Source organism: Monodelphis domestica, chromosome 7, assembly GCF_027887165.1.
Source record: "Monodelphis domestica isolate mMonDom1 chromosome 7, mMonDom1.pri, whole genome shotgun sequence".
In the NCBI taxonomy this organism is placed as follows: domain Eukaryota; kingdom Metazoa; phylum Chordata; class Mammalia; order Didelphimorphia; family Didelphidae; genus Monodelphis; species Monodelphis domestica.
The window spans coordinates 56132792-56145193 of record NC_077233.1 but is presented as its reverse complement, the minus strand read 5'-3'; the positions used below and the strand labels follow the sequence as shown (position 1 = coordinate 56145193).

At 40.0% G+C, this 12402-nt stretch overlaps 1 protein-coding gene across 3 annotated transcripts in view; it reads left to right on the top strand.

Annotated features, from left to right (window-relative positions):
• Nucleotides 1–12402, top strand: part of RPL32 (ribosomal protein L32) — a 34345-nt gene continuing 21943 nt past the window's right edge. The window contains exons 1-3 of one of the 3 annotated variants that reach the window (XM_007500252.3): nt 1–203; nt 9781–10271; nt 11440–11619. In XM_007500252.3, the coding sequence (XP_007500314.1) occupies nt 9822–10271; nt 11440–11619 (630 nt within the window). In that variant the 5' untranslated portion in view covers nt 1–203; nt 9781–9821. The remainder of the gene's footprint in view (nt 204–9780; nt 10272–11439; nt 11620–12402) is intronic. The other 2 variants (XM_056804685.1, XM_056804684.1) reach the window with 2 other exon arrangements.

Below are 12402 nucleotides of genomic sequence, written 5' to 3'. Positions count from 1 at the left end.
CATGATCAATGTTTGAACAAAACAAATGCCATTGCCGGGAATTGACTATCCCCCTTGAGTCCCGGCCTTTGCTTTCTTTCTGGCCAAGGGAGTAAGACAAGCCTGGCTTTCTCTTCGAGAGAGCCTGAAGAACGAGAAACCAAGAGGATATGAATCATTAGATTTGACGAAGGCTTCACGGCACCCCTCCTTTTACCCCCAAGGTAGGCAGCTATCCACAGTGGCAGCTGCGGCCACTACGTAGTTGACTTTGAGGAACCCCAAGGTTCTAACTCTGCCCTCCCGCAAAATCGTAGTCATGGCATCCAATTTTGCTGCCTCCCGTAGTAGTTCGGTGAAAAAAAAAGCGCGACAGGTCGACCAGTCGGCCGTAGCCTCCCTTAACTTAAAGCTTCATTTGTGGTCCCTAAACGCCCCGATCCCAGATTTACTTCCTATTCCCCTTCAACCATTTCCCACAGCCGTCAGCCCCCCTTCGGGCGACTGGCCACAACACAAAGGACCCACACCCGTGGTGTTAGGTAAGACTCCGCACCTGTAGCGTCCCCGCCGCCCCCGCTCCCCGCCTTCCCCCGCACCCCCACTTCTTGGGTCAGATGCAGCCAGCTATTAAAGCAACCACTGGTCTGGAGAACGGGAGTTTGAGGTTCTAAGTCCCGGCTATGTCGCTGTGACCTGGCGCAAGGCGTCGCCCCTCTCTGAACCTGCTTCTTCCTTATGGATGAAATGATTTGGGATGCGCGTGCGACTCATTATCTGTCTCTCCAAGGGCTCGTCGAACTAATTCTCAGACTGAAGGCTGATCCAGTCTGTAACTGTGTTCTTAGAAAAGGTGCTCAGCTGGGAGCAGACAGGATGTCCTGGGTTCAAATGTGGCCTCAGACACTTCCCCGCTGTGGGATCCTGGCAAGTCTCTGAACCCCCATTGCCTAGCTCTTACCATTCTCCTGTCTTAGAACCAATACACAGTATTGATTTTAAGCCAGAATTGTGACATGGAGGTTTATTTCTACTTAACATCTCTGCCTGCCCTTCCCCTGTTTTATTGATGAGGAAAATGAATAACAGAGAACTGTGACTTGCCAAGATTAATAATAATAATAATTAATCATTAATTAATAATAATTGATCATATCATTAATACTATATGAAATATAATAATTTACTATACTATTATATATTATATATACTATACTATTATATATACTATATATTATATATACTATTATATATACTATATATTATATATATAATATATACTATACTATTATACAATTAATAATAAAAATAATGGCTAACTTTCATATAGCACTTTAAAAAGTACAAAATGCATTATCTCATTTGACTAACCTTGTGAAACTAAAGCTTAGAAAGTGACTTGCCCAGGGTCATTTAGCCAGTAACTCTACTTCTATCTCTAAACTAATAAAACATACTTATTTTCTAATATCATCCTTGTAGCCAGGAACTCTAAAGCACAATTTTGAACCCAAGTCTTCTTATCTTCAAGCATAGTATTCTATTCCTATTCCATGCTGCCTCTCAGGATATTAGGGCTGAGATTTGAACCCAGAATCCAGTTCAGTTTTTCTGATTTTAGATCCATTATATCAAAACTTCCAAAGGAAAGACTACAGACGTTAAGTAGATTTTAAGGATTCTGAATATTGGACTCCAGTGCTTCCACATTGTCCCACTCTGGGGCCTCATTGTGTCAAGGACATGTCCCTGGGTTCTCCAAGGCTATGCCACCAAAGTGGAATCTTTAGCAGATTCTAATATACTGGAAAGTTCTTAAGAACAGACTCAGGAATAAATTATTCTTACAAATAAATTGGCAGCAACAGCCTAGACACTTGTTAAGGAATTCTTTGGCTCTGGCAACTAATGAAACATAGGAAATCCCAAATGGTCCTTAGCCTATGCTATCCCCCTTTATTTTATTTGTTTCTCAAAGCACAGATTTATTTCTTTTTTATGCACCTTGAGTCTTTTTTCTGGGTTATACATGTATTGGCACACAAAACATTTCCATATTATTCATTTTTGGAAGTGATCTTATAAAACCAAGACCCCCAAACATAAACCCAAATAAGCCACTGAAAAATCTTATGTTTTCATCTGTATTCTGACTCCAGCAGTTCTTTCTCTGGAAGTGGAGAACATTCTTTTCCTTCCAAAAGTTCCTTAGAATTGTTATGTTGTCTTGTTGTTAGTATCAAAGTCTTTCACATTTAGGTAGCAGTTTAAAAAAAAAAGAAAAAGAAAAGTTGCCCAGTCCTTGAGACTGAGCAAGGTAGATAGTTTGAGGTTGAGGAGAGCGTCTGGGCTTTCCTGATTTCGTTGGGGAAAACTGAAATTCTCTTCTTTCAGAGAACATTCAAAAGATAAATGATTCGCCAACAACTCCCTTCAATAGTCGATGGACTAGTTGACAATGAAATTTAGACAGTCAGGCAGAATTAACTTGAAAGTCACCGATAATTAGAATTAAAAGGAACCTCAGAGATCATTTAATCCATTTTCCTCAGGAAGGAAACTGGAAGTCAGATGACTTGCTGAAGGTCACACAGCTGGAAAACTGGGTCAAAATTTGGACTGTGGGCTCCGGTTCTGTTTAGATCGAAAGCAGAGCTGTTGTATGAGTCCTGGAAAAGTGTTTGAAAATTAAGCCCCTGCATTATCTATCTGTGCCTTTAAGGCTCCTAAAAGAAATACCCAGTGCCTCTCCTGGGCTTTGTTTTAATAGTCTGGGAACAACTAATTAGTTCAATGAAGAGCACCAGGCTTGAAAATGGGAGGTCCTGGGTTCAAATTTAATCTCAGATACTTCCTAGCTATTTGACTCTGGGCAAGTGATTTAACCCCAGCTGCCTAGCCCTTACCACTCTTCTGCCTAGAGAGAGAGGAAGAAAGACAGAAACAGAGATGGAGAGAGAGAGACAGAGAGTCTGATTTCATTCATCAGGTGATGCTTTAAGGCAGTCCATGTCCAATTCACTGAGAGGCAAAGGACCACACAGTTTTATTTCATTCAGCAACACTCAATAAACCTTTATTAAGGACAACAATTTTGCAGGCTATCTTTAAACAAAGTTGTCCCCCCCCCCTTTTTTTAAGCCCCTGCCTTCAAGGGCCTTAAAATCTGGTAGGGAAGAGAAGACATGTACATAGATCATAATATGACAAATTTTTTTAAAAAGCATCAGGAAAATCTTTTATGAAATAAAGTTAAAACTACAACAAAGCATACACATACAAACTGGAATGAAATCCATAATAACTACAATCATAAGTTAGGAAATGGGAATGAGATTGGATAAAATCCTGATCAGGAGTTAGAGGGAAGAATTCAAAAGGCATGTGAACTTTTATGCATTAAAAATGGATTAATTTGCATGCAAATGGAAAGTTGGATTGTTTTTCTTGATATTCAGTGTTAGATTTATAATGAAAATTTATTTTAAACCCTTACCTTCCATCTTAGAATTACTACTGTGTATTGGTTCCAAGGCAGAAGAATGGTAAGGGTTATGGGCAATGGGGGTTAAGTAACTTGCCTGGGATCATGCAGCTAAGAAGTAGCTGAAGTCAAATTTGAACCTAGGACCTCCCATCTCTAGGCCTGACTGTCTATCCACTGAGCCTCCCAGCTGCCCCTTAAATTTTAACTTAAAATAAAAATGAAAGCCACTGTGTCCTGCTATGTTTGGCTTCCTGGCATTTTCACAAACAGGCTCTCTCTCTCTCTCTTCCACCTTCCTTTCTCACCTCCTCTTCTTTAGCTTCCTTCAAGGCTCAACTCAGATGCTGTCTCTTCCTTGATGGCCTCTTCCTCAGGTCCTTAGGACTCTCCTCCCTTCTTCCTTACCTTCTATTTACTTATCTGTGCACATTTTGAGAGCCATCTTGGTGAAATGGATAGCACTGAAATTGACATCAGGTTCAAATACCACCTCACGCATTTGCAAGTAGTGTGGCATTACCTCTGTGGGCTTCTGTTTCCTCCTCTCTAAAATGAGGAAATAATAGTCCCTACCGGATGAGGTTATTAGTAGGACCAAGTGAATTATAGAATCACAAAGCTGGCAAGAGTCACAGAGGTCATTGAATCCGGCCCTGTTTCCCCCATCTGAAAAATGAATCTCCTCTATGGTGTACCTGCTGATAAAGGCTTCTAGTCTTTACCTGAACATCTTCAGGGACAAGAAACACAACCTCAAACTCTACCTCAAAAGGCTGGACATTCCGTTTTTGGATACCTCTAATTGTTCCTAAATTCTTTCTTATTTGGGGGCAGGCCTTCTGACTCTTGCTTCAGCAGTCTTTTCACTGTTCCTAAAATGTAGATCTGACCATGTCACACACACACACACACACACACACACACACACACACACACACACACCATTCAATAAACTCTAGTGGCTTACCATTGAGAAGACTGAGTTGAATTGATCCTGTATCATTTATTTCTAGATCTTAGTTATAATTGATTGCTTTGCTTTTTGTCCTGTAACTGCTTAAGTCATGGCTTTTTGTCTCTGAACTTAATTCAAAGATCCCGGTGGTCTGTAATGGGTTACGTTTATAAATTCAGCTCTCAAAAAATAAAATAAAATAAAATAAATAAATAAATTAAATTCAGCTCTCCTGCTAATATTAGCCATCTATTCTTGCCTCAAGAAATTTAGCTGAACCTGGAGGATGTGTGTGAACACAAGAGAGTCAAGTTCAATATCTTTACACCACCAAGCTCTCCTTCAAGGTTGTTTGATTTGCTGTCCAAAGTTCTAAATTATCTAGAACCTGTCCTCAAACAAGGAGCGCTTCTTAGTCTTAGGAGAGAAGAAGGGGGGATCTTTGCTAGCCTTTGTTACCAAACTTCCAACCAATCATATTTGTTCCCTGTGCCACCACTTTGTCCTCAGTCCCATATCATCCACCTTATTCTATTCTTTGTTCTGTACTCCCCCAAACTTATAAAAGAGGAGCTGTCCTTTTGCTTGGCATCTTTGGAATAAATGGAGGTAAGCCATTGACCCATTAATTGACAGTTGGCATGCCCCTTTAATAAATGTTGTCTTGCTTAGAGAACATGCCTCAATTTACTTTTTTGTTAAATTTTACATGTGACATTCTCTCCAGAATTAAATATAAAATCCTCTGTTTGGCTTTTATAATCCTTGGTAACCTGGTCCTTTCCTACATTTTAAGTCTTTTAACACCTCACTCACCTCCACATATTTTGTTAGCCAGTGGCACTGACTTCCTGGCTCTTCCTTACATGAGAACATGCCCAACTCCTGACTACAGGCATTTTCAGCGGCTGTCCCTCATTCTTGGAAGGCTCTCCCTCTCCCTCTGTGTTTCCTGGCTTCCCTGTGTTCCTTCAAGCACAAACTAAAGCGTTTTCTTTCTTCAAGAAACTTTTCTAGTCCTTCTGCTTAGTACCTCTCCTCTGTGGAGATTTATGCTGTCTATATCTTGTTTGTACGTCACTGTTTGTGTGTTGTCTGCCCCATCAGATCAAGCGCCTGCAGAGTTAGGGACTGTTTTTCGCCTTTCTGTGTATCCTTAAGCTCTCAGCACAGCACCTGACCTGTCATGGGCACTGAATAAGTTCTAGTTTACTGACTGACTCTGTACTACCTCAGTTATGACTCGGAATCATTCCTCAGTGCTGGTGACAGAATTCAATTTCAGAGACAACAGCCTAACGCAGAGAGATGATGATGATGATGATGATGATAACTGGTGTATATTAGCATTTTATCTACATTCTCTCGTTTGCTCTTCACAAATTCCCATGAGATGGGTTAAATGGCTTTCCCAGTGTCCCACAACCCAAAAGAATCGAAAGCAGACTTTGACCCCAGCTGTTTCTGGCTCCAAGTCCAGAACTCTTTCCCCTATGTTATTCTGCTTTTTTGTAGTCATCATGATGACTTCAGCAGGGAAGTTTTTTTTTTTTTTTTAAGCAAACAGATTTTAAGTGACTTGCCCAGGGTCACATAGCTTGTAAGTGATTTGAGACTGGATTTGAATTCAAGTCTTCTTGACTCCAAGTCCAGAAACTTTCCACTGGGCCACCTAGCTGACCCAGAATTCATTCATTCTAAAAACCTCCAAGCATCTTCATAAGTTGTTTTCTGGGTCCTTAAGGGGGAAAAAAATGCCAGGAAGGCCCCTTTTGCCTATTTGATAACTGAATGATTATAATGGTGATGGCAAGAATATGAATAATTACTATAAATTCTTACATTTGTGTAGCATTTTCACCAATATTTTGTCATCTCATTTTCATAGCACCTTTATGAAGTGGGCATTAGAATTAGTATCCACCATTACTTCTATCTTGACCTTTTCACATCCTACCTATTCCTTTTTTTTTAATCCTTACTTTCTGTCTTAGAATTTATACCAAGTATTGGAGTGGTAAGGGCTAAGACATTGAGGCTAAGTGACATGCTCAAGGTCACAACTAGGAAGTGTCTAAGGGCAGACTTGAACACAGAACCTCTCATCTCCAGACCTGACTCTCTATCAACTGAGTCACTTCGCTGCACCCCCATCCCTCTCCATTCTTCAATGACCTATCTCAAATGGCATCTCTTCTATTCAGCCTTTCTTGATTCCCTCCAACTGAAAGTACTTTTCCATAGCCTATGGTCTAATAACTCTTTGTCTTCCTCTTAAGCACTCAGCAACAGAACCTTAGAACCAGAACTGGGGGAAACCTCAGAAACAAACAATAAACATAATAAATAATAGACAGTGATGTTTATTGATTGACTCACTTTAGAAGCCACCTATTCTAGCACTCTAATTCAATACTTAAGAATACTGAGACTCAAAGAGGTTGAACAATTTGTCCAGAGTCAGAAGGGCAATAAAGCATCCTCTAAAGGAAGAATATAAACTCCAGTCCTTTGACTCTAAACCCAGTGCTCATTTCAAGGCAGGCATGTTCTGGAACCAACTCTAAAGCTTTCAGGGTGAGCATTTATACCTTGGAAATCAGCAATCTCTGCTAATGAGGCCTTGATTTATTAGCTTGTTGATTATCTAGACTTGAGAAAATGGAGATTAAATTTAAAATTGGGTGTGCCAACGTATACCCATTTCCCCCCCAGCCACGGTGTTAAACATTTGCCAGCACACTCCTATATTGGTCTAGAAACATTTTAAAAATTATTTATTTATTTTTAAGTATTTTTCCATGGTTACATGATTCATGTTCTTTCCCTCCCCATTCCCAGAGCCAAGAAACAATCCCACTGGGCTATACATGTATAGCCAACATTCAGTTGGTCTAGAAACATTGCTGGAACTCAGCTAATGTGAAGTGGGTCAATGAATGAAGTTATCACCATACTGGAGATCTGAGCACTATAGACTAATAATAAAAGAATGCCTGGCATTTATAAGCACCTTAAGGTTTTCAAAGTGTTTTATATAGTTTTATCTCATTTGCTGATCACAGTCTTACTTGAATTATCATTATTTTCGCACATATATTCTATTTCCTTCATCTAAATTGAACACTTCCTGAGGCAGGGACCATGCCTTAGTTACCCCTCTATCTCTGGAAGTACCAGGCTTTGTATCTTCCAAATTGCAGATGCTTAAGAAACATGTCATAATATCGAATACTATTGAATCTCCATTTTAAGATGAAGGCACTGAGCAAGTCAATGGCAAAACTGAAATGAAAATTAGGGTCTCCTGATTTCCCATTCTCCTCTGTGTTACTTTATTTGACTGTCAGCCCTGGCAGGACAAGACCAGGCTTTCTCTATGTTCTATTTGACTCCTGGGGGTTTTAGATGAAGTCTTCCAACTTACGCCTTTTGACTGTTGTATAGTTGGAAATTCCTGAACCCCTAAAAACTACATTACCCAAAATTCCTTTCTGTATTACCTAGAATCCTTTTCCAGTGTCCTGGCATTTCCATGATTGTATTTAAGTTTGATGTGACTCCTCCCTCTCACTTTTCTCTCCCAACTGGACTGGGATCAGTTAGTTCTTTTACTTTAGTTATGAAGACTTTATAAAATATAATACTTAGTTATTGTATATTAATTTAAAAACCCACACTGTCAGTGTCTCTCCTGATTCAATCCTGGGTCCTCTTCTCTTGTCCCTCAGTAATACTAAACTTGATGATCTCAGCAGCTTCCATGAATTTAATAACCATCTTTTTACTGATGATTCTCAAATCTAACTTTTCCTGCTGATCTCCAATCTTGGATCAGCCTTGGAACACTGGATGTCCCGAAGACCCTTTAAACTCAGCTTGCTCAAAACCAAATGCATGACCTTTCCCCCTCCTACCTTCTATATTTAAAAAAAAATTTTGAGAAGACTGCAATTTATTTTTTTATTTGATATTATCTTCCCTATTACAATAGAGGCAATGCCATCCTTCCAGTTCATCAGGCTCACAGCCTCTAGGAGTCATATCTCTCAGCACCCCCATATCCAAGCCATTACTGAGGTCTATTGATTGCATCTGGGAATTATCTCTCAGATATGCCTCTTCTCTCCTCTGACACTGCTACTCTCTTGTTACAAGCTCTCATCACCTCGTGCCTGTATCGTTGCAATAGCTGCTGGTAGGTCAGCCTGCCTCAAGTCTCCCAACTCCAATCCATTCTCCATTCAGTTACTAAAGTGATTTTCCTAAAGCTGAGGCTGATCATGCCACACACCCTATTCAATAACTCCAGTGACTTCCTATTGCCTTCTGTGGCAAATATGAAATACTCTGTTTGGCACTCAAAGCTCTATATTACCTAGCTTCCTCCTACCTTTTCCAGGCTTCTTATACCTCCTGACACCCCATCCAATGACATTGACTTCCTGAATATCCCAGGAACAAGGCACTTCACCTCTCAACTCTGGACATTTTTTCCAGCTGTCCCCTATGCCTGAGTTCTCTCCCTCCTCTTTTCCAAATATTGATCTACCTGACTTCCTTTAAGTTGAACTAAAATCCCACTTTCCACAGGAAGCCTTTCCTAACCCTTCTTAATTCTAACACTTTCCCTCTTTTAACTATTTTCTATTTGTCCGGTATCTATATCATTGTTTTGTCTATATTTGTTCTTGTGTTGTCTCCCCAGGAGATTTTAAGCTCCTGTAGGGCAGGTGCTGCCTTTTACCTCTTTGTATTCCTGGTGCTTGACACACAGTATGTTAATGCCCCCAAAGAGAGGCAGGGTTGGGACCAGGGAGGAATGGGGAAAATAGTAAGAGGAAATGCAAAGGTAGAAGAAGACCCTCACCTGAAGATAAGGGTGAGGGAAAAGATAAGAATCACAGTCACAATCACAGAGTGGGGTCAGAAGGGACCCATTGCTGGTGGCAAAGGGTTCAAGTTTATTGAAGACTGGTAGATCTTTTAAAGGTAAAAACCATAGGAATTACAAACAATGGTCCATGAGAAAGGTCCATGGGAAAGTGTAACAAGAATGTAGATAGTGCAGCTGGTAGGATAATGGTTGGGGCAAGATAATGGTTCTAAGAATCATCTGGGGTTCATGGAATGGTGAGCAATCTTGTTATGGGAAACTAAAAGAAGGTGGAGGTAAGGCTACTTGGACCTGTTCTCAGGCAGACCCTGAGAATTTGACCTCTGAGGAGGGCTCTCAGATCTTTATCTAAGATAGACCCAGAGATATCAACCTCTGACAACAGTAGGTACTTAATAATTGCTTATGCAGTTCAATCTCTTGAGTGAACATTATGATCTTTGACTGCCATCTTTTCCCAAGGTTTTGCCAATTTCAAAGAACAATGAATTGTTTCTCTGAAGATGTGTAAACCATCACAGAAAGAAGTAACTCAGATGCGCTCAACTTGGTTCCATCATTTCAAAGAACAGAAGAAGCAAGGCTTTAAAATGCCCAATTGCCGCCACCGTATCATCATTGCACCCTCCATGGAGGAATATATTAGCAACAAAACTAGTCCCTTTCTCGAAGTGGATCCTTCATCCCAATTCAGCAAAGGAGGAGGAGGTCCTTGGCAACCATGTGTCAAGGAAGAAAAGTCATCAGAGGACGGAGATGAGGTACATTCATGGTTGGCCCAGAGGCTAAAGATAAACACAGAGCTGGACCATTTTATGAACCTGGATAAGTGGGTGAATGGCAAGCCCGGCTTGACAAATTTAGAGAATCGAATCTTAAGGAAGATTAACAGTGACAAAGAAAATGAGCTGGCTGCCCAACGAGCAGCTAAGATTGTTCCTTCTGAAACCATGGTAAGTAACTCCATTTTCCAGAGGAAAATTTTCTCACTCATTATGTCATTTGATTCTCCAGTGACCGTATATAGAAGGGTAAAACAGGAAAGATTATTTCCTTTGAAAACTAAGGCAGTGAGAATTTGTAATCAGTGACCAGCTGGGTTCTAGAAGTCAAGAACAAGTCTCTGAACGAGGCCAGTGCCTTTGAACTATGCCCTCCTTCCAGTACATACCTCTTTTTTTTTTTTAGTTTATTTTTATAAACCCTTCCATCTTAGAATCAATACTATGTATTGATTCCAAAGCAGAAGAATGGTAAGGGGTAGGCAATGGAGGTTACGTGACTTACCCAGGGTCACACAGCTAGGAAGTGACTGAGGCCAAATTTGAACTCAGGACCTCCCATCTCTAGGCCAGGCTCTCAATCCACTAAGCTACCCAGCTGCCTCCCAGTATATACCTCAAGGCTTCTACCATGGTGTGACAGGTGACTGGGGATAGCCTAGAAGCCTGGAAGAAACATAATTCTTTTTTCATTTGATCAGAAGAGTACTTTCATTTTTTAATTTATACAAAATACCATGAAACAGCTTGGCATAGTGGAGGGAATACTGGGCTTAGCATAAGAAAGTCCTGGGTTCAATTCCTGCCTTTGACATTTACTAGTTATATTATATTGAGCTTCATAAACTTCTCTTTACCTCAGGTAATGCCCTAAGATTTAAATCATTGTCATCTGATTTGCTGGAGGGAGCTGCCCAGCCTGTATTTATACAAAACATTGCTCTAAACAAGCTTTGATGATGAGCAAGATCTTGGACAGACAGGCAAGAGTAAGTGGGGGAGAAAGGACATCTATGGATGGGAAAGAGTGTGAGGAAAGACACAGGAGCAAGAAGCTTGCATGGCTTGGCAAGTGACAATGAGAGGGCTGCCCCACTAGCATATCAGAAGTAGAAAAGTCAAATGACTGAAAGCCAGGCAGATTTCCTTATGGGCCCTGAGGCTTCCAATCAGAATGAGGATTCAGAAATTCCCATGGATGTCCTCTCAGAGCCCTTGCTCAGTTCATCTCTGATACCTCCTAGTGGGTCAAGAGATACATTCCACTGGCCTTTGACTCTGCAAGAACAGCCACTGACCCAGAAGAAGCCCTTCATTCCTTTGTCTTGTCTTTCAACAGAAACCTGTCCGGCGCGTACGCAAATGTATTCCCTTAATCAGACTGCCTGAACCCCTGGCTCTGGAGATCCTGTATAACCATCTTTTAAAACACAAGGTGAAAGTCTTCGAATTGTTCGCCAAGGGAGACTGGGAACACCAGAAGATCTCCAGGGAAGAATTTGTTGATGGAATGAAAAAAGTAAGCAAATGTGGGGTGATTAGACATGCGTGTTCTTCAGAACCAGTTTCTAAAGAGTGAACTGTAAAAGGGAGCTTGCTGTCTGTACTGCCTCTGAGGGTTTAAGAAGGACTTCTGCTCTGTTCTGATGGCTTGACAGGGTTTGAAGAAGGACCAGGGCTTGCTTTGTTAAGAAAGAAGGAATTAATTGAAGAGAGCCCAGGCAGGCAGGCAGGCAGAAAACATTTCTTTAATATTTTTCTTTAATTTCTTTTTAATTTCTTTAATTTAATTTATTTTCTTTAATTATTATTTATATATATATATATACATATTTATATTATATATATATATAAATTAATAATTTAATTTCTTTAATATTTTATTGGGTGTCTGCTTCGTGCTGAACATTTGGGTCCAAAGAAGGACAAATCCAGTTCTTACCCTCAAAGAGAGCATATTCTAATGAGGGAGCGAATGAGAAAACAATTTTTAAAAATATACAGACATAGTATGCACATACACATACTATATATATAGGTGTGTGCGTTCTCCATATGTTTATACTATATAGAGATGTGTGTGCAGAAACTATCTATATTCTAGATGAGCATGCAAGTATACTATATGTAGATGTATATATGTCTATGCTATATATTATATACATTTATACTTTACATAGATGTGTGTATATACCATATATTTATACTATACAGAGGTGTATATTATGCTATACATAGATATAGATATGTATTATATTGTGCTATATTATAGATGTGTATTTACCATAAATATTTATACTAT